The sequence below is a fragment of the Synchiropus splendidus genome, chromosome 13 (assembly GCF_027744825.2).
Source record: "Synchiropus splendidus isolate RoL2022-P1 chromosome 13, RoL_Sspl_1.0, whole genome shotgun sequence".
Lineage (NCBI taxonomy): Eukaryota > Metazoa > Chordata > Actinopteri > Syngnathiformes > Callionymidae > Synchiropus > Synchiropus splendidus.
In genome coordinates this window covers 13,527,738-13,555,627 of record NC_071346.1, presented here as the reverse complement: position 1 = coordinate 13,555,627, position 27,890 = coordinate 13,527,738, and the positions used below count along the sequence as shown (strand labels likewise).

At 43.0% G+C, this 27,890-nt stretch overlaps 3 protein-coding genes, 1 non-coding gene and 1 pseudogene across 11 annotated transcripts; 3 read left to right on the top strand and 2 right to left on the bottom strand.

Annotated features, from left to right (window-relative positions):
• The first annotated feature begins 762 nt into the window (after window positions 1–762).
• LOC128769993 (uncharacterized) lies at window positions 763–14,550 on the top strand. 5 transcript variants are annotated; one of them, XM_053884186.1, is made up of 8 exons: window positions 796–897; window positions 10,140–10,185; window positions 10,251–11,081; window positions 11,164–11,378; window positions 11,536–11,745; window positions 12,154–12,713; window positions 12,850–12,941; window positions 13,717–14,550. In XM_053884186.1, the coding sequence occupies exons 3-8, from the start codon at window positions 10,269–10,271 to the stop codon at window positions 13,807–13,809; spliced, it is 1,983 nt and encodes a 660-aa protein (XP_053740161.1). In that variant the 5' UTR covers window positions 796–897; window positions 10,140–10,185; window positions 10,251–10,268; the 3' UTR covers window positions 13,810–14,550. The 5 variants fall into 5 exon arrangements, with proteins under 5 accessions (XP_053740160.1, XP_053740161.1, XP_053740158.1 ...); XM_053884187.1 differs by lacking the exon at window positions 796–897 and adding an exon at window positions 5,483–5,562; XM_053884185.1 differs by having other exon boundaries at window positions 763–897; window positions 10,140–11,081.
• LOC128769995 (cytochrome c oxidase assembly factor 1 homolog) lies at window positions 14,533–17,342 on the bottom strand. Of its 4 annotated transcripts, none has more exons than XM_053884191.1 (5): window positions 17,220–17,342; window positions 16,006–16,130; window positions 15,644–15,795; window positions 15,501–15,577; window positions 14,533–15,080 (listed from the first exon to the last, which is right to left on the bottom strand). In XM_053884191.1, exons 2-5 carry the CDS (start codon window positions 16,097–16,099, stop codon window positions 14,972–14,974), a joined length of 432 nt encoding a protein of 143 aa, XP_053740166.1. In that variant the 5' UTR covers window positions 16,100–16,130; window positions 17,220–17,342; the 3' UTR covers window positions 14,533–14,971. The 4 variants fall into 4 exon arrangements, with proteins under 4 accessions (XP_053740166.1, XP_053740167.1, XP_053740164.1 ...); XM_053884192.1 differs by lacking the exon at window positions 17,220–17,342 and adding an exon at window positions 16,219–16,242 and having other exon boundaries at window positions 16,006–16,114; XM_053884189.1 differs by lacking the exon at window positions 17,220–17,342 and adding an exon at window positions 16,347–16,403 and having other exon boundaries at window positions 14,534–15,080; window positions 16,006–16,114.
• On the top strand, window positions 17,015–19,102 carry blvra (biliverdin reductase A). The gene is made up of 6 exons (XM_053884188.1): window positions 17,015–17,102; window positions 17,515–17,634; window positions 17,847–17,966; window positions 18,039–18,244; window positions 18,315–18,483; window positions 18,580–19,102. Exons 2-6 carry the CDS (start codon window positions 17,516–17,518, stop codon window positions 18,833–18,835), a joined length of 870 nt encoding a protein of 289 aa, XP_053740163.1. The 5' UTR covers window positions 17,015–17,102; window position 17,515; the 3' UTR covers window positions 18,836–19,102.
• Window positions 19,103–19,351: 249 nt separating this feature from the next.
• Window positions 19,352–19,424, top strand: trnav-aac (transfer RNA valine (anticodon AAC)). The gene has a single exon. It is a non-coding gene; the product is annotated as a tRNA-Val (tRNA).
• An 882-nt stretch (window positions 19,425–20,306) lies between these two features.
• LOC128769793 (serotransferrin-like) lies at window positions 20,307–27,536 on the bottom strand (annotated as a pseudogene).
• Window positions 27,537–27,890: the final 354 nt, after the last annotated feature.

The following is a 27,890-nucleotide window of genomic DNA, read 5'->3' as shown; positions in this document are numbered from 1 at the left end:
TTCAACGACGATTTCAATGAAACCTCACATCATTTCTAAACCAAGAGCACCACCTAGTGGCCTCTGAAAATTAGGACACTGTTTCATCGACACAGCAACACTGTTTCATGATACCTCATTGACCCATCACTACTTTTTAGTAATCTAGTTTTTGTCCACTTTTGTCCACCACTAAATTAGTCCTGTTTGACACATAGAGTCTCCAATTAAACCTGTTTTTGGATTGTGGGAGGAAACATGAGTGCACACATCTGGTACTCAAGCCAGGCTGGGGATGAGCTGAAGACAACTGATGGATATGGATCATATTTCAACACATCTATTTTGTCTTTCCCATCATGGTCCACATTCCACCCGATGTTTTAAGCTGTTCTTCAGTGTCGCTAAAAATGTTTGGAACAAATCCAAGAAAACAACAAAAAACATCAGCAAAATTACATAAGACTCTTTTCCCCACGACCTTGCACCATGTAAATGGATGTGACATCACAGATCCACCATGTCTGATCGAGCTAAGAAAAACACTGTGACTATACCCACAAAAAACACCAGTGCATGCGTGAGCTTTGCTAAGTTCAACTTTACAGTGCATCGACATAATCCTCAATAAGTTGGGGCACGACAGATGTGCTTGAGAGTTTTCTGTATGTGTGTGCCATAAGTGTGTCAGCGTGAGAGCCTAAATATGTGTGGCGCTAAAGCTGCACTTTTCTCATTGGCTGCTCCCACACACACTCAATATTCGAGCCGCAGGCGCTGTGATGTGTGTGTGTGTGTGTGAGAGAGAGAACATAAAGGGGGAAGACAGAAATAATCCGACAGTCGTGGAGAAACATGTTGCAGTTGGCTCAGTGAAGAGCAGCGGAAGTCACAGCGCGGCCACAGCTGGAGAAGCAGGTAGGACACGCAACTAAACACTCGCCTCACGTTGTTTCAATTGTTACGAGTCTTTCTGTTGTGATCAGAGGATTGCAGATGCAAACAGTGCACATGGCTGATCTGGATTAATCGCTGCTAATCCATTCTCTGACCAAAAGGATGAAACACCTGCTTTATCAGGGTTGGACCTGAGAGCTGAGAGTTTGCACGAGAGTTCCTGGAATCATTCACTGCATGACTGTGTCATACTATTGAGCAACATCAATCCTTATGATTCAGTGAGAGAGAGTCTCAACATGAGTGCTGGGAACTCGATTGCGGAAACATCAATCCGATGACATGCTCTCATGTTCTCCCCCCTATTGTCCTGTGTGACAGCAAGTCCCCGGGGCCACATCCGGCCCTTTCCGCCGTCTGAGTCCGGTCAGAGTCAGGTCAGAGTCATATCCCGAATCAGAGCATGAGGATTTACTTTTTTAAAGTAATATTCCGTCTTTAAAATTTGCATCTCTTCTGAATATCTCAATATTATGATTATGGTTTTGTTGTGTTTGAGCTGGGATCTTGTTGAAATAAGACATCAGGTGTACCTTCGAAAAAATATTAATAAATAATAAATTGATAAAAATAAATAAATAATATATTATTATGATACAAAAACATTTTGCTGTTCATTTTCATTTAATATATATATATTTTTTCATTAATGCAAACTCTTTTCTCTCATTTCCACAAGGATTTTGCATCTATTTCTCACCTTGTTTATTAACTTATTAGTCTTTTATTGTACTAGACTTTTAATTAATCAATGGTAATGTCTCAATAAATTATAATATAGAGCACAATTTTTGTATTTTTTTTTTTTGGATCATAACATTTATACAACCATATTTCAGCTTTTCCTTTCATTCCCTTGTTCTCGTGAAATTCCTGTTCATCACAATATTGATTCCAAAATGACCATTTTTAACCGAAAATAAACTACTCTATTTAACATATTTTGGATGAAAAATATCTAGTTTATAATTTTTGACTCAGATTGTTGAGCTAAATAAATTGGTCATCATTACAAGTTGCGAGTTGTTGGTCCACGGTGGTGGTTTGGGATTAACGTACAACTGGATTGTGTTACAGTGAATCAAAATATGAGAGCAAATATATTGTGCGTAACATTTGCTTCAGTTGTTCCCTACTGTATGTTGTGTTGAATCCCCTCATGACTTCTGTAGCCCGGCCGGGTGTCAACTGTAGGACTGTCAGTCGACCACCATGGTGCTGTGTGTGTGTCTGTGTGACATGTCCGGCCGCACATCCAGACGTGACCTTGACGCTGATCTATCTGAGCAGAGTAATGATCGCCGCAGCTGGAAATCCCTGACATGCTCTGTAATGAAGCGACGTCCAGGGCTGAAGCCAGTCGGGATTAGTGCGTATGGACCCGCTTGATTAAAAACCAAATATGATCCAGTCCAGCTCTTATGTGATGCGGTCACAGACGAACCACAGAACCAGACATCCATGTGAGCAGAACTCCCAGAGGGGATTGACTTTCTGACCTTTGACCTGAATACTTCTGATACTTATCCAGGATTCTAGTTGGATGTAAAACCTAGAATGTTGAATATAACAGTACAAATAAAAAAAATATTAAAACGATATATGCATCTTATACTTATATAATACCAGTTTTATCCAGTTTATCTTCACTTACTCCTTCTGGCATTCACAGACATATTGAGCCATTTTCCTTTGTACTTCCGTGAAGTTTCCACGAACATATGAGTATACAGACTATTAAAATTGTCACCTCTACTTTGTGTTTGTGAGGACAGCACTGACTTCCCCGCAGGCTTGTGTTGTTAAATAGCAGCGGCAGCGAAACAGAAGTGTCCTATTTTGTTTTCCTCGGCAGTCAGTTGTAATACATCACATCTGCTTTCTGAAAATTGCCTCAGTAATAACAGATGATGAAACGGTGTCCATGGTGGTGTCACATTTAATTTGATGGAGTCAAACGCATCTCCTCGGCCACTTTTACAGATGGTCCTTACATCAGCTAGCCCTGAGTTTGTTAGATACTCTGTACTGTATTGGACATCAATCCTCATAATCTCACTGAGGGACAGATGTACTGCAGGTTTTCATGTACTAAAAAGTATCGGAATCAGAATCAGTTTTATTTCCATGGTCCGTGGATCCCACCAACTAGGAAAGTGCTTTGGACTAAAGTGAAAATAAAATAAAATAAAATAAAATAAAATAACAAAGGCTGATCACAAAAAACTATGCAAAGTCATTTACCATATCTTTCGAAGGTTCAGTATTCATACACAAACAATAGCTTGAGGAAAAAACATGTTTTTTTATGTGTCAAACGTGGATGCAGACTGTGTAGATGTGTAGTTGAGAGATGGCTGCACAGATTGCAGTGAGGAGGAGACATCAGTGCATTTTCCAGCCTCATATTGATGGCACAAGACTTCAACGTTCAACTCCGGCGTGAACCTTAGATGAATCCATTTAACAAGCCAGTAGCACAAGTAGCTGAAATACTGAAGAGCCAGAGACAAAAAACTGTGAATGTAACTTCTTAAATAAGCATAGCTTTTTATACAAATAGTTTAAGCATTTTTTTTCACTTCCGCTTTGTCTGAGACCTTTAAACTGTGTGTCACTGTAAATCACTCAGGTGGCTGTGGGGGCGTGCGTGGGCTTCCTGGAAGCTGCCTGTGACAACTGTCACAGGCACTGTCTGTCTGTGGTGTGTAGCTGTGTCTGTGCATGTTCCGATGTGTGCTAACATAAGTTATTTCCAGTGTTCTGCTGCGGAGATTTCCAAATCTGTTTTGCCAAAAGAGCTGTCCAAGGTACTGAATGCTGTGTTGTGCAGGGGTGGAAGGTTATTAATTCTTTTTTTTTTTTTCTGTACCTAAACGTCTAAGTTGGATCCTTTGTTGCAACTTCAACCCCCACACACACACAAAAAAAAACCAAGCAAAATAAACAACCCCCTCGTAAAAAAAAAACCACATTTAAAAAAGTTTAATAACTCACTTAATAAATAGAATTTTTCATAGTATGTTTGCCAGAAACGTGGTTGACCATTAACACTGTTATGAGAAGCAACCCAGGGATTCAGCTGCTGTGATGCTGTAGGAGTGTTGCTAAACAACACAATAAGAGAATATATCATGAGCCCACATGGAGCACAAAAAGACCAGGACACCACACCAATATGATATAACAGTACATTATGTGGGTGCCTTTGATTGCACAAAAACAAATAAATAAATAAACATTACAAATATTATTGGGTTGAAGGTGGGACAAGTGACTTCTCTGGTATGTGTTTTGGAAGGTCAAGATCAGTAGAATCCACTTCGTAAAAAATAAAGCTGCATTTTATTCATTTAAATGTTCCACAATTTTAAAAAGATAAATCTGTGTGCACATGTGTGTGTAGTTCAGGGATCACCAACATGGAGCCCATGGGTAATAATAATGACAAGATTTAGATTTCCATGTAATAACCATGTTATTATGTTTGATTTTGTTTGATGTTTTTTCCTTTTTTGTTACACCATTGGTAATTATTCTGAAAACTCAGCAATGAGACAAGTATTTGAGAGTTTCTGAAGTGTGTACTGAACTCATCGCGTCCAATGAAATTTCAAATGCACATTATTGTGGGGGTGTAGGTACGCACTCTCTTGAGTGCCTTTCTAGTTATGACATACATAAGTTTGATAAATACAACCAGTTACTTTTAGATTTAATTTTCAATATGAATTACTGCTGAGATTTGCTGACCTGCAATATAAGGTTATTTTCTTGTATTTTCTAAAGCTGAAAATCTTTTCTAGTGACACAATTTTTTTTTAATTCTGAATTTTAAAAAAAGTAATCTCATTTAATATACTTCACCAAAAGATCTAAATTGAAACCATTGCTGAAAATATCTTTCATGGGTCAGTGCAAATTGCGGCCACTTGATGGCACTCTCTGCCCTGTAATCTCTGGTTTTTAACAACTATTACTATAAATGTCATTGTTTTTAAACTGAGAGCGCCTCCTACTGAGCTCTGAAAATGAAGGCACTGTTTCATGAAACCCATCACTACTTGCTGCTAATCTTCAACCTCATTTCTAAACCCGAGTGGATCGAAGTTTTACGCAGCTACAGATATTCAAGGGTCTTTCGGGCCACTGAAAATGACTTGTCGGGCTGGATTAGGCCCCCGGGCCGTGAGTTTGACACTTGCATTGTGCGGTGTGAGGGACTGGGATGGAACGTTTGGTACCAGACGTCACTGTCATAATTAATTCTGGCTGAATTGAGCGACTCCCTGTGGGCTGCAGCTCTCTCTATACAAGGCCAGTGCCTCGCGGCCGGATGCAACAAGCAGGTGTAGGAGTGTGTGAGGAGAGGGAGAGCGAGAGAGGGAGTTTAACCGGCTGCCAATATCAATTCCTCGCTCATGCTCTAATTCACCAGCATCACCATCGCCGTGGTTGATGTGGCCGGTGCTCTCTCTCCATCACTAGCTCTCTCTCGCAGCAGCACAGGCAGCTCACATGCGTCCTTCCTCCCGGCAGCGGGCAGTTGCCTCGCTGCTGGCTCTGCAGTTAGGACGAGGCCGACTGGAGATGATCTCCTTCTGGCTGCTGTGCTGGAAGCTGCTGGTAGGTACGCACACTCCGAGCTCGGCAGCAGCGTGGATAATTCCTGGGAGGAGGGAGTGAAGGAGCGGGAATGACATGAAGCTTCTGTGTTTGGTGTGTGTGCGTGTGTGTGGAGCCAGATTATATAACACAACCCATCTCAAATATGATACCAGAGTAAAGCTTGGACGCCAAGAAGATTCAGTTCTCAGTGGTACAATTGTGCGATGAGCATTGAGCATAATCTGTGTGATAAAATATGTTGTGAGATAATGCAGCGTTTGACACAACAGTCTTGCGGCAGGTCGGTGGATCATATCAGGATTAGAGCTGGCTGCGCTCCTCAATCCCCATATGCTGGGAATCTGTCCAGAAATGGGACACTTGCTATTTGCAGCATATAGTGATGAGATGCCAGTGAGTGTCCTGCTTAGTGATCTGGACCTATATAAGCCTGAGTGACAGGAGTATCGCTTTCTCCCTGCTTTTCTCACATCCACGCTGTGCTCTTGCCACCCACAGATAAATGACTCAGCGCATTCAGCCTTTTAGGGTGAATTTAAAAAGGCAGCGTGACATCATGGAAAATACATGCACACTTATGCAACAATGGTTTGTCACCAGTTGTTTACCCGTATTGGGTTGATGGTGGAGCAAGTGACTTCTCTGGTGTGTGTTTTGGAAGGTCAAGATCAATAGAATCTGCAATGATTGTGTTTTGGACATAAAAAAAGCTGCATTTTATTCATTTAAAAGTTACGTAATAAAAAATGAAAAGTGGTTTATTGACCACCAACATGGTGCCCAACAATAATAATAATTTAGATTTTCATGTAATAATCATCTTATTGTGTTTGCTTTTGTTTATTTCTTTTTTCTTTTTGTTACACCATTGGTAATTATTGTGAAAACTCAGCAATGAGACAAGTATTGGAGCGGAATATCATTTATCATCCACTGTTTATCATGATTTCAGAAGTGTGTACTGAACAGATGGCAGCCCTTTGAGTCACACGGTGCCCAAAGGTTGGTCACTCCTGGTGTAGTTGTAGTTGGTGCAGTCCTCTTGACAACTCTTGTGTCAGAGAATTGTTTGTTCATACAGCCCAGTGAGACAACGGATACTCGGAAGCCACCTCTCTCTCAGATTTGTTTACTTCCCTCACTTCATTGGGAGGCAAGAAGTTGTTGAAACCCAGTGAGTTCCCGGGACAGAGCAGAAATAGGAAGCAAAAACAACCACTCGCTTTGAAATATTTACTTCGGAACCTGACAGTTCTGTATGTGTACACAAGGTTGATGCTGGTGGAAAAGGCTGAATTCTTAATGTAAATATACTGCCAGGCCAAAAAGACTGACAAGACCGAGGTCAACTAAATACCTGAGGACTCTGATGTTGCCTCTCTGTGGCCTCCTGAATCCAACAACTTCTGAAAAGGAGCTTCAGCTTGTGAACTTTTGGCAATGGTGCTGGCTTTGTTGGTGTTAGGTGGTGTCAATGAGGTTATCACCTTAAAGCGCATGCATTGTATTCCTCAAAGCTACAAGGATCGACTGATGGTACACAATGTTTTCTCCATGTTCTGCAGTTTCCATGCAAAAAAAAGTGTTGGTTGAAAACATGAATTTTCCTTCTCTGCAGACATCTCCGTCTGAGCAAATCTGAGCTCTGACTGGTTAACACACCAGGACTTGTCTGTGGAGCTCAGATCTTTCAGTGCTCCACATGTACAACTCTTCAAACGTGTTGCGCCCTTCACTCCCATATTTGTAGTGCGACAGTTTGTCCCACCGAACCGCACCTCTACATAGACTTTACCTGTAAATCAGTCGCCTGAACTCAACTCTATTTTGGGACGTGCTGGACAAGGGCTTGCGACCGTCCTCTCCCATCGTCAACACTGAAAATACATTTTGTGACTTTTAAAGATGCCACAGCCAACAAGTGCCAAAGCTATAGGCAGTTCAACAAAACATTGGATTGAGTGAGCGGTTCTTTGTGGCCAGGCAGTGTGTTCCTCAGCAGTATTTCTGCTGAGGAACACGCTTAAGATTGGCTAAAGGAAGTTTAGGAATAGGGCCATTTAGCTTCACCACTATAATCAAAGAAGGACAGCAAAGTAATCCAAAGAACACGGATGGCAAATATCCTAGAATGGTAGGTTAAGAATGGACTTGTGCAAGGCCGGGTTAGCGTTCAACCCGTGTCCAGCAGTATTGCAAAGCAGCACAGCTACAAGGATAAATGAGTATAAAAAAATGTGGCAGTGACTGGAACTGTGGATGACGAAGGTGACAATAAGGTGAAGCCTGAAATGATAGTCGCTGCTATGCAAAGATTTTCCCAGAGTCTGGGGAGTTTTCTGCTGTAGGGGTCAATATGTGGTGAAATGTAACTTGCAATGTCAGCACCTCGCAGTCTAACCCCCCAAGTTGACATACGCATCAGGTCGGTTGCTATCGCATTGTTGCTTTGTTGAGAGGAGATGCTTTCCTTTCATGACTGTTAAAAAAATTCAATCCAACCAAAATGCCAGAGAAAAACTAAACACCGCGCTGTATCCCTCCCCTACAATGCAGATTTATCTTGAAAAGATTTTTAACAAACACCACAAAGCTCCAACCGTTGGAATCCACCGCCCACAGAGAGAAGTTGGTAGAAACCATGCGCGGCATGTGCAGTGAGAGTCTTCCACCCCCGTGCTTAACAATGCAAGATAACAGTCAAGACGCAGGCCACTTTTGACAGCTCTTTCCACATCATAACTGGATATCTCACATGCTTCCAGGACAGCTGGGGCAAGGAGGTTTGTGTGAAACCTACACCTGACTAAGTGCATCATAAACTGGCAAACACAATTGTGCTCCATCTCTCAATGTAAAGAGATTAGCCTGAGCGATTTTCCAGCAGCCGCTGCTCCATTGAAAAAGAAAAGATATTTTCCTAAAAGGAATTCTTGCTTTCCTCTACTCACCGATGCTTTGCATCATTTCACGTAAATGTTTCTGGCAGAAAACAATATCTGTTGATGCAGATGGAAACACAATTGCAAACAGCTGTTTTGCTTTACAGTACATGGTTTATATTTCTTCTATTGTTGAAGTGGCGGTGCTGTCAGTCCAGGCTGAATATGAAGCATGACCTCATCATCTTGATCTGGCAGGGGAGCGATGTGTGCCGTGAGATTTGGTTTACAAATTGATGTCGCCTGGCCAAGTGTCACACAGGCCAAGAAGTTATGTCGGATTGTCACACAGCAGAAGCCAGTGATGGAGGGCAGCCAGCCGTGGGCACGAACGGTGATGCAACAGTATACGCCACTGTGATATCACGTGCAGGTTTAATCCAGTTTGGCACCTCAAATATAACTTATATTGTAAGGTAATCATTTTTCCATGCAAAATGCATCGGTGGCTTTTTAAAATTGTCTATTTTATGGCTGAGATGCTAAATTCTATCTTTGCACCAACTTCAGTAACTTGAAGACGCTTCTGCCTCCCACCATGGTGCGTTCCTATAGCAACAACCTCTGTCTGTCAGTTGCACATGCCCTGAATGATAGCCCATAATAACCCACTCACAGCAGGGGAGTTACCATGGTAACGGCATATAGGGTTGCGCTCGGCCTATCTCACATTAATAGGTCATGTATGCTACTTTAGACTTTGTCTTTATGTGCCACTAAAAATAAAACTCATTATGAGGTGGGCAAGCTTCTGTAGCTGGCTGTTTTGATGGTCGGGCGTTTGTGATCACTATTTTTAGCGGAGTTGTGAAGCAGCCGAGTTGCTATTGCTGATGCTTGGCATCAATACTGTTAAAGAGCAACTGATAAAGGTGACAATGGAATGTGCTAAAAAGGTTATTTTGACTTAAAATGGAACAAAATGTTCTTATTGAAGTTCAGTGACTCCTGCTATATATATATATATATATATATATATATATATATATATATATATATACATATATATAATTTTGCATTATTTACTCCCAATATATGAAAGGACTTTTTTTTTATTTAAAATTTTTCAAATTCAAATATATTCTCAGAAGATGATGCTGTTTATTGCTCAGGCTTATTTTATCTGAGGTTTCATCCATAAACCTACAAAATTTATGAATTGAAAAAAAAGATGATAAGCGGATGCTTCAAGAAGAAAAACTGAGTTTTGTATTGAATAAAAATCTATGCATTTCAACACCAAACACTGATTATACTGAGAAATCCAGCCTCAAAGAATTACCTGTTAAAGCACAGTCAGTCACAGACTATTACTGTAAATAATAAAATGCACGGTTTGGCCTTGTGATTTCAGTTTTAGGTCCTGAGTTAGACTGAGTTGAGCTAAACTGGGGTGGTGTGAGAAGAGCAAAACAGAATAGAAGGAATGGAATTACTATCCTTAAAGGTGCAGTTTAAGCTTCAGTTTAAGGATATTCATAGATGCACAGGTGGATGCTCAAGTTCAGGCGCCGATGGCAAAACTGGTCTGGCATGCCACATGAACATTGACAGTTTTGCCCTTTCACTTTGCTTCAAGAGTAAGAACAAACATTCTTTCTGATCATATTGCGATTCTCTTTCTGCCAACAGAGAGCCACGACTGGACTGAGGAGAACAACCGCTGAGCTGACAGACGGTAACCACGACGACAGTAGCTCAGGCAACGACAACCCCGTCGACAGTTCTCCTTCTCCCACACAGCCGGCAGGTCCAGAAACCATGGAGATCAGCGCATCGCCACATGTCCCGGACCTGGAGAGAGAAAACTCACTCGGCTGCTGTGCCCAAAATGAAGAATATTACCCAGAAGCCTGCAGGGTGATGCAACCAGTGGATGATGGCACAGAGGGAGGAAATGGACAAACAAATGGAGATGATTTCATCTTTCAGGAGGATAAAGAGAAGGAAGTAGAGGATAGTGGAAATGAAGATAAAGGAGTGAGCAACACAGAGGAGGTGGTAGGAGATAAGCCGGAGGCTGAAAAGGATGAGACGACTCGAGAAATAAAGGAGGAGTATACTGGAAATGAGGGATCAGTGCTAGAAGACGAGGATGGCTGGAGAGATGAGACGACAGCGGAGGTCATAAGCGATTTCCTGACGGATCAAATCTTGACTCTTAACAGCCCGTCTTCATCGCCTGTTAAAGACTTGCTACCTCCAGAGGGAGCTGCTGAAATGGGGTCGCAGGACGCCTGGTGTCACGACGACACAGACGACTTCAGCAACGATCACATGAGCGACTGCATCCAGGCAGAGCTGGCTATTGTCTACTCCGACAGCGATGCCGCTGAAGACCCGTGGGCCACGTTCACGCAAGATGCACACCAGGAGGAGGAAGTTCAAGATGGGGGGCAAGTGGAGGACGGGTTGGACATGGGAGCGGAGGAGCAAACAATGCAGGACATAAACAGTGAGCATCAGAGAAGAAAAGGAGCAGATGAGGAGGACGCAATGAGGAAACGGCGAGATCTTTTCTTGAGCTCCCCATCGGAGAGCTTGAGCTCCAGCTGTGCAGACTCTGAGAGGAAGGTAGAAGAAAGAAGAACTTCTGAACAAGTATTGTGCAATTGTTGATCCTGGTTTCATCGGATTTGTTGCTTGTATCCATCAGGTTCCTGGAGATTTCTCCATCACACAGGACACGCAGAGTGAGAACGTCTCCTCGGAGCATTTGGACTTCATGTTTGCTCGGCAGCAGTGGAAGAAGATGGAGGAACAGGCCAAGGGCAAACCTATTCCAACGCCTGGACTGAGAGTTCAGGAGAGCTTTCAGGGCACTCACTCGTCCCTTTACCCTCCCACCCGCAGCCCGCGACTCAAGCGAAGGTAGGCCTCCGACTTGTTGGTTGTGTTAGAAAGGTTGAGCAATGGAAGTCTTCATGACAAGTTAGAGTTAGAAATGAAGATATGGAAGGAGTTTTTATTCACAAAATCAGACATGGGTTCATCACAGGGACAGCTCATGATATTCCTTTGTCCAAAGGGAAAACCATCTGCGTGGCTCCAGGGAAACTCCCTTGTCCTCCATCTTGTCCCCAAGTTCTGAAGACTCAGGCCTGGATGACTTGTCGTTTCGAAGCACACTGGAAGAGCCCGAGAGCGCGGTGGAAAGAGAGATCCGACTGACATTGGAGCGAGAGGAGCAGCACCGAAGGGAGACGGGGCTCCTTGCACAAGGCCTTGTTCCATCCCGGTAGGTAACTCCGCCACCGTTGAGTTAAATGTGTCGGATGAAGGTAGGTTTGGAAAGTGAACGAAGGTCGGAGGTAGCTTCATGGAGAGAGGGGATGGGAGAGTGTGGAATGGAGGTCGTTCACATTGATCTAAAATTGAGTCTACTTTGTGGGTCATTGCCGGTGGTGTCTGACCTAAAATGGCATGCATTTTTGTCTGAAAAACTGAGTGAATCAGGCCACCAATTTGACCCAGATATGTAGAAGGGTTTCCGCTGGTCACCACCGAGCCCTATGGTGCAGGTTGTTGTTGATTTAGATGTCTTCAGTGCAGCCATGATATGATGCAGACGTGTTTTGCTAGCCATGTTGCTTTACTTGTTGTTGAATATGAACATGAATATGCAACTTTTCTTGCTGTCACTCAGACCGTCCACCCTGCTGACAGGACAGTCACCACCTCGGCCCCCAGCCTGTCGCACCCCGACCCTGTCCATCTCCCCCTCTCCGACCTGCTCCTCCTCTCTTCCTCGGTCTGCCTATCATGAAATGACAGCTAATAATGTCATCATCCTGGAGCCTGACTCCTCCAGCTCCACCACCAGGAACTGCCTCCTCTCCACTGCCATCGGTGGTCTCCCTGAGTGGTCTTCCAGCGTGGATGCCAAGCCCTCTGCCAACATCATCGTGGTAGAAACCTCCAACCTGATCATCCGGAGCGCGTCGGAGTTCTGCCTCAGCTCAGCTCCTCTCAGCGTGGAGACCCAGGAGAGCACCTTCTCGTCCAATCCCTTTTTCAAGCTGCGCTCCCTGAGCAGCCAGTCGCTGGTGGAGCAGGAGATCCGTGTGGTGAGGCAGAGGGAGGAGGAGTGGAGGCGGCAGAGGGAGGAAATGTGGAGGAGGAAGAGAGAAGAGGAGTGGAGGAGAGGGAGGGAGAGCTACGACACTGTGCTTGTGTCTCCGGGGCTGAGCGACAGCAGCCACATAGGTAGGTGTGGGTCACTGGAGGGACATGATGTTTGATGTCCATGAAAGATACAACAGATCTTTATGACAGGGCTATCATTTCTTCAGATTCAGGTTGGTCCTGAGTTTTTTTTCTTGGGCATTTCATTCTTTTCCAGTGGCAGAGATTCCAGATAAGAGCGTGTCCTCTCCTTCATCACCCTCCAGGACTCGCAAAATGGAGCGATCCAGTATGTCATGTGATCACAAGGTTGGTTAATGCATGCAGTTTCTTTATGAACGTTATGTGAAGTGCCACCCAACTTCCTCACCTTCACAGTCATCATGACATTACGACAACAAACTCTATCTGAAGATGAAACTAGGACCAAACTTGACATTTACAACACTAGCTATGTTGCACACATTAGCTGTGGTACAAGTGGACTACTGTTTTCTTGTCCTCCTCACTGGCACTCAGAACCTGCTCAGGCGCTACAGTAGCTGGAAGCATTTGTAAAACACAAGTCACACACTGAGAGGAAACGTGCAACAGCATCATTACTGAATACCAGAATAGCTGTAACCATGGCAACCACAGGACGTTTGGCAGAAATTATGTGACTCCGAAGATGGTTGTTTATTTCATCTGATAAAATTGATCATCATTTGCCCTCCTTCTTCCACTCATCTGTTCCTCATCTATCTTTTCATGGGTCTTAATTTCGCTCTTCTACCCATTTATATATTTCACATTATTTTTTTTGTCTACACAGTGACTGATCCATTCATCCATTCACTGACTTTTACATTAACTCCAACTTTGTCTATTATGTTATGACTGTTTCATCCGTCTACTGATCACTTTTTATTCCCATATGAATGTCTTGTCTCCTGATCCATCTCTTACTGACTGTGTTTGTCCATCCCTTCATCCAACTATTCATCCATCCATCTTTTTGTCTCCTTGCTGTTCATCCATACATCCGTCCGTCCGTCCTGACTGTTGCTATCAGAGGTTTATTTAAATCTCCCGCTGCCTCCAGTTCCCCCCCTCCTTCTCTTGTTTGCCACGGCGGCAAAATGCCATGGCGCAGCGATGGGAGGCATCTTTGCTGGCCAATCAGAAGAAAGAATGAGCTGCGACGCCGCTGCCGTAACGTCCTGGCTACTCTTCCCGAATCACATGTCCAGATGCGTGCGATCCATCCATCTTCTTTTTTTTTCCAAACCCCATTTATCTTTCAGAGCCACAGTTTAAGATTCAGCATTTTAAAACTCCTATTTAGTCCCACTCTGAAGGCCCACACCGGACTCTCCTTCATTCTCACTCATCAGCCTTTCGCACTTTGCTTTCTATAGATGTAAGTGGAATTATTTATTCATATTTATTGTTTCTATTAAGTACTGTAGTGAACTTATGGTTTGAATATAATCATGTGTTTTGGTAGCAATGCAGATCTAGGTCACTTATTCTTTTCATGCAGTCTTGTATTTATGGCAAATACTGCTTTTAAAATAGTCACAAAGAGATGTGTGTTCTTACAAGCAAGTATCCTGATGGAAAACAAGCACTGAAGAATGATATATTATACACCTGAATATTTTTACATTTTTATGTCTGTACGACTCCTGACAGATGAGATGTATTGTATTTTTGCTGCCTAATAATATATGAATTCAGCTGAGCTTGAGAGCGAGGAGGTCTGCTGGAATGTTTTATAGGAATATATTTCAGTGTGTGGATGTGCATGTGCGAGTGTTTGACTATAGCCAAAGGTTTAATGGTGAGAGGGGGCATAACTTCATCTTCAAGGAGCACTGGATTCCTAAAGCTGTACAATTAAGCATGTTTGTGCAATAAAGATTTACTGAAGACATTTGAGAAACTATTTATTTCCACACGGGATATTGTTACTGTTTGCCGTGGACGATTGAAAAATCAAAACAAGGTAACAATTCCCTCAATTCGGTCATTTCTGTTAAAATGTCTGGCACACTGTGATGTATTTTAGTGCTAAATTTGTTGTGTGTTACTCCTGCAGAGTAGCAGTCCATTGACTTTAGTCCAATTCTGAAACTGACCAATTCAAGTGTTACTTTTTATGGCTTACCCATCATCCTGAGGCACGTGGTCAATTTTCCCCTGCCAAAAGAATCCAACACCATCGGTCCAAATGAAGTGGCGTTGGCTTCATGATCAAAACATTTCCTCATACGACTCAAAAAGGTCTTCCACAGGCTTAGATCCGCATCGTCCATCTCAGAAAGAGTCATCTGTACTTCACCAACGTCCACCCATCACTGCCATTCACTCTTGTCCAGAGGCTCCTTCGGTGGAGCTGGAGGATTCAACAGGTCAATGATTTGTCCTTCACGGAGCATCAGAACTGCTTGTCTCAAACTCCATCTGCAGCAATGAAAGAACAGAATATGATTTGGACTCACAGACGGAGAACATTTTTGGCGCAATTTCAAATGCAACCAATCGGTCTAAAGGCAGCTTTCCTCACGTACCGTTGACATAATAGGGGTGGCAGAAGGAGCACCAAGGAAATGCTTAATGTAGAAAAGACGATGGTATTTCACTATGTATCGACCACAGAAGTATAGTGCCGAGTTCAGGGACAAAAAAGTGAAACTTGATCACACTGTGTTTGTGCCTTTAACAGATAAATGAAGATAAACAACTCTAAATTATTTCACATGAATAATATATAATATTTTTAAGTACAGCGTTTTCCTCCCGGTTGTCAAATGTGTACATTTGTAATGAAGAAGTTACACAGGCAAATAAAAGACAATAGTAGAAACAAGCATCCAAACCTACGTTCTGGTCTCAGCATCTCTAGAGGAGGACGTGTACAGGTAAGCTCCAGTCTTTGAACCCGTCACAGGGATCTTCAGCTGCAATTCAGAACAGCTCACGATAACAAATGTACTACAGAGTATTTTCTAGGATGAAGAAATTACCCGTGCAGATTGTGGATCCACCCGGTTGTGCGCGTCAGTCAGGTGGATGTTATGGACTTTTAAAGGCGGTGCTCCCAGCATCTCCATGGCGACTGTGCATGCTTTCAGTTTCTCTATAGCAAATCTGTGGTAGTCGGCGTTGGCGAAGGTTTCTGGTCGAAATGGAAAAAGTAAAGAGTCACATGATGAAAACCTGACAAAAGAAATTGAATTGAAACGTTTTTTTTTAAACATTCTCAATCCAGTGATGTCCAATAAAATTAGTACCAAAAGCTCATTGACTAAGCACAAGACATCCCAGTTCAATAAACGACAAAGGAGACAGCAGTACTAACGATAAACAAATGTTCTAAGATGCTCACTTTGCTGTAGATAGTACATGGTTCCAACCCCACCGCCGGTCAGCGCGGTGGTGAAGATGGCCAGCTGTCCCAGTTTATGAGTGGAGATCCTCATCACGGCTCACTGTCCCTGGTTATATACAAAACTGTGGCGTAAACAGAGTTTAAAAAAAACTCTTTACATATCAGTTATTCGAAATCATAACACATCAGTAAGAATAAAATGACAATGACCTTCAGAATATTCAGCGAATATAACGCGACATTCCCTTAAAATCGATATATAGTTGTATTCGTTAGAAATCCATGTATTCAACGAAATACAATATTCTAATTTCAATAAAATATGTGGACAAATTTACCACACACGGTGTTCGTTGAGATCCTTGCCGGGTCGGTTACTTCCTTATACGTCAGGGCACAGGAGCCAATCAACAGCTTGTGCGTTACTTTTGCATTTGCATGGATCCCGCGGCAAAGGCGGGTGGAGCTTGTATGGTCATGCTCGTTTTCCCTCTCTCTTTTTGCCCCCACACTTTTTGGCTTGTACGGGTTGCTTTAAAAAAATAAAAGAAGTATAATATTTTATGGAAAGATATGTAGGTGCAACTCGAACGTTGATCATCGATGTATCACATACAATGGACTTATTATGAATGGATTCATTATTGTGAAACACAAATACATAATGCTATTTAAAAATGCAGATGTTGTGTTTCTATTAATGAGTTCATACAAAACAATCTTCATATTTTTTGCTGAAACATTTCACGCATCCATAATATCAAATAGACGTTTCTCACAACCTAAAAGAAAATGTAGCTCAGCTCCTTCTTATCAGTGTCCCGCAGCTGGGAGGATCACTGGGGTGTATCAAATGTCGTTATCTGCGAACCAACTGTCACCTCAGTGCCAGAAAGTTGTATTCCTTTCCACTGTGGTGTTTGTTTATATCGCACGTATTGCGACACGAATCGCTGCAGTACCTCAATCCGAACGGAGGAGGCGCAAATGTGCCAACAGTTGGAAAGATTCCACGAAGAAGCAGCCATTCATAAAGCGTTATGTCATCTGCTCTTTTGCTGCATCGACAGTAACGTTCAGTACACATCCAGTAGGTAAGTGGCACGCGTTTGTTGCAGCCCATAATTTTCACCCTTTGCTTTCATTTGAATGTTTTCCGTTGATCATTTGAAGTTGTTACGTTGACAAACTCCAGGAACGTGTCCACTCACCTGCTGCTGACACAAAGCCTTTGCAAACTGAATACATAGATTTCCGCATATCGACTCTGGTCTTGGCTAAAACGCACGTCACGTAACATCACAGTGTCTTTTCTTGTCTCACTGTCATAACGTGGAAATAAGTACTGACGCCTTAAAACACATCGGAGGAAGTTGTGTAACTACCAACGTGTGACTCTTTGGCTCACAGAGTGTATCCAGAATTAAAGTCCATGTACGCAATAATTTTTCTCCAACTGGGTCTGAACTCGTCTTTTTTTTGCGGAATGTTTTTCTTCATCGGCAGCATGTTGGGCGCAGTGGTGGTTGGCATCGGAACCGCTGGGTGGGTCCGGATCAGGGACATGTTGGCGCCCCTTCCTGGCAGCTCTGCGGAGAAACTGACTGTCAAAGGGTTCATATCAAGGTAACACGCTGCATTTTGCTGTTGGTTTATTTACGATCCCAGGTTCTATCATGTTACATACTGTCCATCGTAACTGTTACTGTTCTGTAACGCGGTGTTGTGTGAAAATGTCTCCATCTAGTGGAATGAGCGAAGGCAGCAGGAAGAGGTCACTGACCCTGACTTGTTGATAAGGTGTCAGGTCAGTGAGCGTTTGCTCTGACTGTCCACAGGAGGCGACTGGACAGCCAACAAGGAGTTAGTCAGATCTCAACGGAGGAGGCGCTGAGTCGAGACGACGTTCATGCAGCTTTTATCTGCACAGAAAACGTGACCCACGAGGAGAACGTCAGGTAGTCAAACTCCGTTACGACAAGTTGCCTTATATCCTGGATCTGAGGGCTGCTTCCTGGCTGTCTCTGCAGAAGGTTTCTGGAGGCAGGGAAGCACGTATGTGTGGAGTATCCCATGACCCTCAACTACAAAGCTGCGGAGGAGCTGTGGTCCCTTGCTGAGGACAGAGGTTTGATTCTCCACGAGGAGCACATTGAGCTGCTGACAGAAGACTACAAGCTGCTCAAGAAAGAAGTGAAGGGGAAGCTCCTGCAGGAAGGAACACTTCATTTCACCGGTGCGTGCAGATGGTTATGAGTTTTCTTTGACTTCAGGGACAGACGAATCATTGCTCTGTTTTGCTGAAGGTGGCCCTCTGAAGCCTGGATTTGGTTTCCTAGCGTTCAGTGGAATCGCCCGCCTCACCTGGTTAGTGGATTTGTTCGGTGAACTCACGGTCACCGCAGCAACAATGGTGGAGAACTCTGACAACAACTATAGCAAGATGACAGCCAAACTGCTCACAGCTGACAGCAGGTGAGGAAGACCACGAAAAGAATGAAGTGGATCCAAATATATTTTTCACTTGCATTCAAAAGCATGTTTCTTGTGTGCTTCTGTCTCTCCTAATAGACCACTGACGTGGATTGAGGAGCGTGGCCCGGATCTCCCCAGGACAAAAAACATCAATTTTCGTTTTGACTCCTGTGTTCTGACTCAATTGCCTCCAGCTCCGAGAGGGACCGTGGGCCTCTTCATGCAGGACCTGGTCCACTTCTGCAACAAGTTGTTGGGCCAAGTGAGTCCAGAGGAGCTTCAGAGAGAGAGAAGACGGGTGCTGCACTGCCTGTCGCTGGCTCAGAGGATACAGGACGTCTGTCAGAGATAAAGAGACCAGTCTTCATGTGGAGCTTCTTCATACTTGAATTACGACCATGCCTTTATGTTCCGCCACATCATTGTTTGGTCAGTTTATCCGCAAGTGCTGGGTCTGGAGTCAGGGACTGGAGTGTTTATTATAAGTGCTTTTCATCCTTGTTTTTTCATTTCGGCATCTTTGTTTGATGAGCTGTCAGTCATATATGTGTGCAACTAAATTTCAGGTGGTCTGGCAGTTTATTTCCCAAAGAAAGTGCAATAAAAACAAACAAATTGGGATTCCATGTGTTTTTTTTGTATCAATTAAAGCTCACCATAAATAAAGTAAACGAATAAAAATATGTAGACAGAGAAATAGAGGAATAATGCCTGTCTATGTGTGTATGGGCTGTTTTGCGAATGAAATATATGTAATTGAAGGGAATGACATTATAAACGAAGCTCTATTTTTTAATAAAAAAAAATTGATACAGCATTTGTCTGTTTAAGACTGTACTAAAAAGGGCCTGGCTTCCACTAGGGGGCAGTTTCCGTAGTGTAGTGGTTATCACATCCGCCTAACACGCGGAAGGTCCTCGGTTCGAAACCGGGCGGAAACAGCGTTTTTTCAACGGTGTCCCAAAATAGTACAATAATGCACGTCTGTAATGGTCGTCATGAATCACGTGGTTTTTGAAGACAACATGCAATCGTCTTTAAATATCATACCCGTGGCAAAATATCTCACACAACACCACGAAGCAAACAATGAGGGAGGAAGTACATTCAAGAACTTATATTCGATACGATTCAATTCGACAGAAGCAGAAACAAAACAGTGGCCTTGACACTTCATTGAAAGAATGGCATGCAAGAGCGTCTAGGATTCGCCCACCATCCAACGTCCGACAGTCTCTGTGTCACCTCTGTAGCTCCAAAGTCAGGAACAACACCAAGAGCATAATGTGAGTCAGTATTGATCAGGGGTCTCAAACGTGAGGCCCATGGGCCATTTGTTGCTCTCCTGATGCAGTTCTGTGGCCCATAACTGGAAGTCGCTAAATAAAGTAAGGACCTTTGACCATCTTCTTGATGTGCCCTGTTGTCAATTTACCATCAACTCAGTTTATGGCAGTCATGTATTGATCTCCCAAAAAGTGTTGATACATGAACATTTTGAAAATGGGAGGGTCACTGGCGGGACCAAACTTGGCCTGAGTGTTAGAGCAAAACAATCTGTCTGAAAACAAAGTGGCCTGCTGCCCAACACCCTGTCCACTGCTGAAGATGATACTGACCTGCTGGTCCTGGAGGATAGTGACCACCTTGTTGCGAATCTCTGGTCTGGTGACGACAGCATGGGTAGGGACAATCGCAAGGTGACAGGAATCATAATCTGTGATCGGAACTGGACCCTTCCCCGGGCAAATCAGCTCATAGTCCTCTGCCTTCACATTCACAGCCCAATTTGGTCTACCACCTGGAAACAAATCTGTTTTTGCCCAGCTCACAACCCACCCATCATGCAGGTGACATCTTCCCTTCTTCTCCGGGGACAATAGAGAGGGGTTGGACTCCAGGTGTACACTGTACCATGGGAAGGATTCTATACTATGACAACCACACTGCATTACAGGGCTCCAGGAATGTTGTTGGAGAAATGGCATCCAAGGTTCAGTGCATTCTGTGAGATAACTTCTCCCCTTTCTCCCCTACTAACTTGCACATCGGACTCCTCGTGGGACCCCCTTCCACCTGTAGAAATTCTCTGGCTGTTGCAGGCTCTTTGTCTCATGGCTATGGTCTTCCAACTCTCCATTGAGAGCCAGTGAGAAGCAGAGATTGTGGCCCCACCACTGAGGGGGCACAGCTATCTTGCTAACCCCTCTTTGGGTTTCATCCAATCGCAAAGGCTTTGCACACCTCGGAGAACAATGGTTACATACAGGCAATCGTTCTGCAAGAATGTGCCAAAAGGTGCTTGAGTTTGTTAGTGTCGACTGCCTCGCCTCTTTTTCTCCTTCCCTTTGCATGTGTCCTGACCACCATATTACTTTCCATTGTACATTTATTTTACTCTATATTTCTCACATTGACAGCCATGTGTATTGTGGGTTTCTGTTCTGTGCATACTGATAGTAGTTTGTCAGTTCTGCACAGGTTTTTCTCCTGGTTTGGTGACTCTCTCGATTCTCCTTTCTGTCTGTGTTACTGTTATATTTAATAAATTCTACATATATTAATAAATGCTCTTGGGTTTTGTCTAGTCTGAGTTTGTGGCAATAAACTGTGTAAATTTACGTTTTACATCACGTTTTCTTTCTTTCTTCCTTTTTTTAAAAGCCAGTGACGTCCTGAACAGTTGTGTGTTTCACAAAGGCAACGTCTCCTGCCCCTTCAACCAGACACCTGGAACAACAATGCAACACTGAAAAACAAGAGCTTCTCGGGGGGCTTCTAAGCATCTTATGCAAATGTTTTTGGAAAACCAAAGAGGTGTTAAAAATAATGTCATCAAAACAAATACTGTAGCAGAAAAAACATGCCAAGTTAGAAATAAGGAAAAATATTGTTGGGGGATAAATGAATGTTTGCACATTGCATTACGAAAGAAATTTTCAATTAGCAATTTTATCCTTATTTTATCCAAAAAGGTTCTATAACCTGACTGAGGATTGAAATGAAAAAAAATACAGTGAGTATATTTTTTCAAATTCAAATAAGAATTTAAAGCTGCCTTCACAAAAAACAGCACCAAACAGAGCAGATTATATAAGTCATCACTTAGCAATGCTGAAGAAGACAAGAGGTGCAGCTCAGTGTCTTCGCACCATGAATGTGTCACAGTAGCGGTTTTCCCTCTATAACATAACAACACATGACACTTGACATGTGGTCAGGCACATGACTCACTGAAATCACAGTCAGTGGTCTGTTTGTGGATTTCGCCCATGGGAATGTTCCAACCAGCAGTTCTGCCCAGTCCCGTGTGGCACGATCTTTTTCCTTTCAGGTTGTTCCACGTCACGCCTGAGCCCTTCTTTACCACGGCAACAGCGTAGTAAGAAGAGAAGGGACCTGTGTGAGAGGAGGGGGTCATGCATACAGAGGAGGATATGTTAAGAGTGTAGAGTTTGGAGACATGCTGGGCACGTCTCTTACCTGCAGGGTTGTTGCACAGAGCTGAAGAGAAAACACAGTTTAAGTTAAGAGATGTTGCGTGGATGATCACTGTGAAGAGGTTTTCACCTTCTTTGTACTCCTCTGCCATGGCAGGAACCAAACCACACTTGCCAGCTGTGAACACCTCGCCACCGTCCACTGCCATGGCATCGGCCACCGAGTGCTAGGGGTCAGCAAAGATGTCAGCACGGTCGGAGTGAGAAAAGAGTCACGACGGAAATGGGTCTGGAGGTTTACCACAATCGAATTCAGACAGTCTTGAACTGAGTTGGCCTTGTAGCACTCGATGGGGTTGTGGTGATGCGTGAAACTAGCGACGTGCCATGTAAAGCACTTGGCTGACTCAGCGTCACCCACAGTGCACCATTTGATCGCAGGTGATTCACTACCCACATGGGACTCTGGAAGGAGAGTGGAAGCAGCAGAAACACAAAAGTTAGGTCAGATGTCACAACACTTTGAGCAGTTAGGGAATTAAAAGTGCAATGAAACAGCAAACACATAGTTCCTAAATAAATAGATATATTTTTTAAATTTGTTTCGGTAAAATTAACCAGGATAATTGGTGGTTAGATGAAACACATTTGGGTTAGGGGTTAAACAAACGGCACTGCATTCAATCAAAATAAAAGTCAGGCCATTTACTATCGTGGGATTAAACCATTAAACAATGAAGAGGGGATTTAAAAAGAAAGAAATAACTTAATAACCCAATGAAAAGTTGTCTGCAAAAGTGTAATTCTTGTTCTTCTTCTTATTATTATTATTTATAATAATAATTATTATTTAATTTTAATTTTTTGTCTATTATTTGGGGGACAGGCATACACAGTAATGGACATAGATCAGAGGAGGCAAAGAAGAGAGTGCAGGCAGGGTGGCACGGGTGGTGACCGTGTCTGCTCTACAGACAACAGGGAACTGTAAATGCAGGAATTCCTGGTCCACTGATCATACTGGTGCACAAGACACGTGGCAGCTAGGATGATAACAACAACAACAAACATGGAGGAATCCCTGAACAAAAGCAAACAAAAGCATCTGTTTGCTTTTGTTCAGGGAGGTTTTTCATGTTTTTCACTACACAATGGCCAGGGTTTCCTACATGACAAAAAAACAAAACAAAACAGAAGTTTTGCGAGATCTTGCAATACTGTGACGTTCTGGGTTTATGCTACTGTTCCTTTAAGAGTTCAATGGTAACAAGTGAGTGAGGGTGGAGTGAGATGCTGCACTGGGGGTGAGAGAAAGTTCTTTTTTTTGGGAGTTGTTGAGGAGAGCGAGGAGCTGTTTTCTGGAGACCACTACACAGTGTTCGAGTGAAATAAAAGAAGAAACTAAACTACAGAACGGCTGTTTTTGTCTACTACCAGCAGACGCTACAATACTTTTGCAAGATCTGACGGCGTTCAAAATTCAATTCAATCAAATTCTGCTGCGAGAAGTAGAGGAGTCATGGAGGATGACCTGACACTGATTTAAAAACCATGCTTGCGACGAAGCACAGGCTGTATGTCCTCATATTTTAGTCCAATTTCAAAATAATCTCTCGCAATACTTTTGCTAGATCTCTTTTTTTTTTGGTTATGTCCCCTTAGGGGCGCCGTAGTTTCCACTACTCTGAATGTATTTGAAATCCTTATAACGTTGAAATTCTGATACAAATATTAAGACATGAAAAGAGCTTTAGTTGAAATAAGGTGATATAAAAACTTGAATATAGCCACCATAGTGATTTATTGTGCTGTTATGATGCTGATGCTAAACAAACAATATTTTGTTGTTTAAATGTATGTATGGCTCCATCATTTGATTCAGTAATATACCAAATTCATTCAAATTGAAAAATGTGGCTTCTTGTGGCAAATATTCTGATACCATTAAACTGCGATTAAAATCAAATTTTCGAATGAACTAGATTCATTTGTTTAATCGAATCCCCCCCTACAACAAACCTTTATTTAATGAATGGATGATGCTGAGGTAGTCAACACCCAGTCAATGACGGCGGGAAGGGGCACCAGCTTTAGGGTGGAGTCCTTGAACATCAGGTTCTTGGCAGGTGCATAAGCTACAGAGGAGAAGAGATTGAATCCCTTAAAAAAAAAAAAAAAGTAGGCAATTTAAATTAGTTTTGTACAGCAGTTTGCGTTGAGTCATTTTCTTTCCCACACGTGGGAATGTTTTTCTATATCTTAATACATGTATCTTGGATTTTCGCTCAGTATGTGTTTGTACTAACCTGGACTGACTGTAGGCTGGTCCAGACACGATGGGCCAACTCTCTGCGGGTGACCACAGCATGAGCAGGAACTCTCTCCAGGTGGCGGCGCTTGTACTCATTGATGGGAGCTCTGGTGTTGTACTTGCACAGGAGCTCATAGTCAACCATCAGAGCGTCTGAGGAGAACATCATTCTGTTATGTTCTCAACAATCAAAATGCTTTTCAAAACGTCTCTTTGTTTCCCAAATGCACAACTTCCAGCTGTTTATAAACCTGATGCGCCTCTAACTTGACCACACACTGTCACCACAGAACAGCTAACGGCTAACGTGACATCTCACTTCAAAACTTTTGCAAAATGTTTGCTTTGTGGTTTAAAAGTTGGCGAAAAACTAAATGCACAACAAAATAAATGTGCTCCAAAATGTGGAGAGAGAAGGAATAATTGTTTTTACGAAGCGAGTTCAGCCAAAGAAGACAGTTATTGCATAAATAAATCATAATATATGTTGTCATATTGCCAGCCCCTTTCTGGAGACATTTGAAACAAATACATTTTCTGCTATTTGTTTCAAATAACGTGGCAAAATAACAACCAAGCGTCAGTAGCTGCAGTTTCTCACAAATGAAAAAGTATTTTCTATAGGACTTTAAGCACAAGTGCAGTTTGACCCAAGTTCCTTTGATGGTGAGCCTCAGGATTTTTTCAATGAACCAAGGGTGTCGTGGCTAGAAAAAGGTTTTTTTTCAACCTTCAACACAGTGTTTTTCCACTGACCTAATGAAACCGGAGTTCTATGAATGCATGCTCCGCCCTCTAACTGACTGCCCAACGACCATCATTGTGGTTTTTAACCACTAGCTTTTATGAAACAGACTTATGAAATAGAAATACTGGTTACCCAATGTAACCCCGGTTCTATGAATATGCACGTTGCCCTACAACTGGCTGCCCTGCAGAAATATGGAACTACAGTGGTACCTCGGTTCTCAATCACAATCTGTTCCAGACGGCCGTTCGAGAAGCGATTGAAATCCGAATGGATTTTTCCCAGAATGAATGGAAAAAGAAATAATGCGTTCCAAGCCTTAAAATAGGCTTTTGTAGGAGTGAATGTAGAGTGTCTGCTGCAGGTGCGCTGTTCCTCTATGTGTGTGGCCGCTGCATGTGGGAGGGGTTGCCCAGTGAGTGAGGTCTCTCCAGAAGTGAAGAGGTGCCCGGTGCGTGTCCAGCTCTGAATGTGCGCTTCTGTGCAGTTTGGCTGTGACAAAGTCATAAACCAAGTCACGCTCTGTCCCAGACTCGCCTCATCCCTGTCCCAGCTCCAGCCCACAACAGGACATCAAACCCTGGAGTGAGCTCTCCAGCCTTGGAGGTGTGGAGAGTGAGCACCTCCCCTGTGACACTCTACCACGGTCCAGTGCGGAGACAGGAAAGGTTTTACACCTCAATATGAAGAAAAAACAGTCAGTAAATGTAGCTAACGGGACACGTCTGCATACAGAGGCTGCGTTATACACAATAACAAAGCGCATCGTGGGTCAGCGGATCGGTCCGCGCGCGTTATATTTTTCCGGCTGTTTTCGGGGGCATTCGAGTTCTGGATTTTCGTTCAAAATCCGAAGCAAAAAAATCTTGAAATTTTTGTTCGAACTCCGATTTGTTCGAAGTCCGGGACGTTCGAAAACCGAAATACCACTGTATTTTGAATTCCCAAAATACCAAAATCGGCACTGTGCTGACAATACACATAGCTATTATTGGTGCAACTTGAGTCAAAAGACGACAAACGTCAGAGTCAGTGTAATATGACCCACTGTACAATCAAAAGAACTGACAATAATCCAGGATGCCTCTGCAGCAATGACAAAAGGTCCAAATGGTGCAGAGATATCACAGATGCCGTAACATTTCAACTCAAACATGACATTGTCTTCAGTTTTTAGCAGAATACTAGCTTATGCTAGGATACAATTGGATACAATAAATCCAGCAATAGTTCATTACACATGCACAGATGTGGTACTGACCTGGTAGAGTGAGGTGATCCACAAACGCCAAATCTCCAGCTCCATCTTCCAGACACCTGTTACCATCGATCTGTTACTCTTAGTCTAAAAGAAAGAGCTAAAGTTTTCAGAGTGAATCACGCGGCACTGACTTGAAGGCGCCTTCGAAGCCGTAGTAGGGCTCCCGGTGCGACATGGAGCAGTCATTTTTGCACAGCTGACACAGTCTGTGGACCCTTGCCCCGGTACACAGCTGGCTTGGACGAATTTGCTCACAGCTGAAAATAAGACAAACAACTGAGCAAGAATTGGACTGCGGTTCGGTTGATATCAAATGCTGGTGACCACTGGAGGTCCTTACCCTCCTCAAGTGAACTCTCTTCTACTCCGTCCCACGTCAAAATGCCCATTGACAGCAGTGTTCCCACAGGAATGTTCCAGCCAGCGGACTTCCCGAAGCCAGTGTGACAGGATTTCTTCCCCTGCAGCTCTCTGATGCCAAACCCAGAGTTTTTCTTCACCACGACAACAGCATAGTAACAATGATCTGAGACTGATTCATGACAACATTCATAATGGTTACAATTAGAGGATCAAAACATGGTAAAAAAAAGTATGTTTGAGTTGCAACATTTTAGTTCAAACAAGTTCAAAGTAAAGCGCAGAAAAAAAACCAAGGAAACCAAAAAGGCAGCAGAATGGACACGCACACACAATCTAATAGCTGTCAAACACGCAAGTTCTTCCTCATGAGAGGAAGAACTTTACCGGTGGACGCAAAGTAACCATCTGGCAAAACAGACTGGAACCAAGGTGTTGAAATCAGTGTAACTTGATGAGTGGATGGGTTCCAGTTGCGCTGCTGTGAAGGTGGACAGTAAACAGGAAAAGAAAACAACACAAGAAAAAACGAATATAACAAAATAAAAGCACACGAAGAGTCAGAAGATACCTGCCAGGGTTGGAGTATTTGAATGACCGAGTTAACTAAGACGTGCTCATTACAATATTCAAAAACTTTTTGCATGCAAAAGCTGCTCACTTGTATCTGCACTTTTGTTTGTTGACAATTTGAAATACATTTTGTACTTTGTTAACCAAAGGTGTCGTCATTGTGTCGTAAAGAAAGTCTGGAAATAAAGTTAGATAGTCCCAATGGCCACATATGAGGACATTGGTTTTTGTGAGAACCAGTAATTGTATAAAGCTAAAATTTTATATTTACGCTAATTGGGTCCCTCTGGCCCCAAATAGCAAGGAAAATATAAGGATACAGAGACAATCGTCCTCATATGAGGGCATTGGTTTTGACATGGTTCAAGAGCGTATAAAAAGCTAAAATTGTATTTCAACTAAAATGAGGTCCTACTAATCCCAAACAGAAAGGAGAAATAAAAAATGAACATGAAACAAGAACCTGAGTCTGAGGAGGTGAAGATGTATATGGTAATGATCAGCGTGTCTAAAAACCAATAAAAGGGGCTTTTCACACGGCAGACTTTGTCTTGGCGGGATCAGATCCGATTCCCGAAAGTGATGTTACACAGGTTTCACAGCCAAAATAAACATAGTTGTCATTTTCATGTGGAGCAGAAGAGTGAGAGACTTTGCTGAAGGTCAAGTGATTTTTATCAGTCTAATACAGAGCCAGATGTCTCAAGGATAAAT

Excerpts from the sequence above, each read along its gene's own strand:
- LOC128769995 (XM_053884191.1), bottom strand. The coding sequence starts at position 16,099 with ATGAGGATCTCCACTCATAAACTGGGACAGCTGGCCATCTTCACCACC. Across the intron at positions 15,796-16,005 it reads CATGTACTATCTACAGCAAA|AAACCTTCGCCAACGCCGAC; the intron begins GTGAGCATCTTA and ends CATTTCGACCAG. Across the intron at positions 15,578-15,643 it reads TGGATCCACAATCTGCACGG|CTGAAGATCCCTGTGACGGG; the intron begins GTAATTTCTTCA and ends TCTGAATTGCAG.
- blvra (XM_053884188.1), top strand. The coding sequence starts at position 17,516 with ATGTTGGGCGCAGTGGTGGTTGGCATCGGAACCGCTGGGTGGGTCCGG. Across the intron at positions 17,635-17,846 it reads GTCAAAGGGTTCATATCAAG|GAGGCGACTGGACAGCCAAC; the intron begins GTAACACGCTGC and ends GACTGTCCACAG. Across the intron at positions 18,245-18,314 it reads AGGAACACTTCATTTCACCG|GTGGCCCTCTGAAGCCTGGA; the intron begins GTGCGTGCAGAT and ends GTTTTGCTGAAG.
- LOC128769993 (XM_053884183.1), top strand. The coding sequence starts at position 5,455 with ATGCGTCCTTCCTCCCGGCAGCGGGCAGTTGCCTCGCTGCTGGCTCTG. Across the intron at positions 11,082-11,163 it reads GTGCAGACTCTGAGAGGAAG|GTTCCTGGAGATTTCTCCAT; the intron begins GTAGAAGAAAGA and ends TGTATCCATCAG. Across the intron at positions 12,714-12,849 it reads GAGCGACAGCAGCCACATAG|TGGCAGAGATTCCAGATAAG; the intron begins GTAGGTGTGGGT and ends ATTCTTTTCCAG.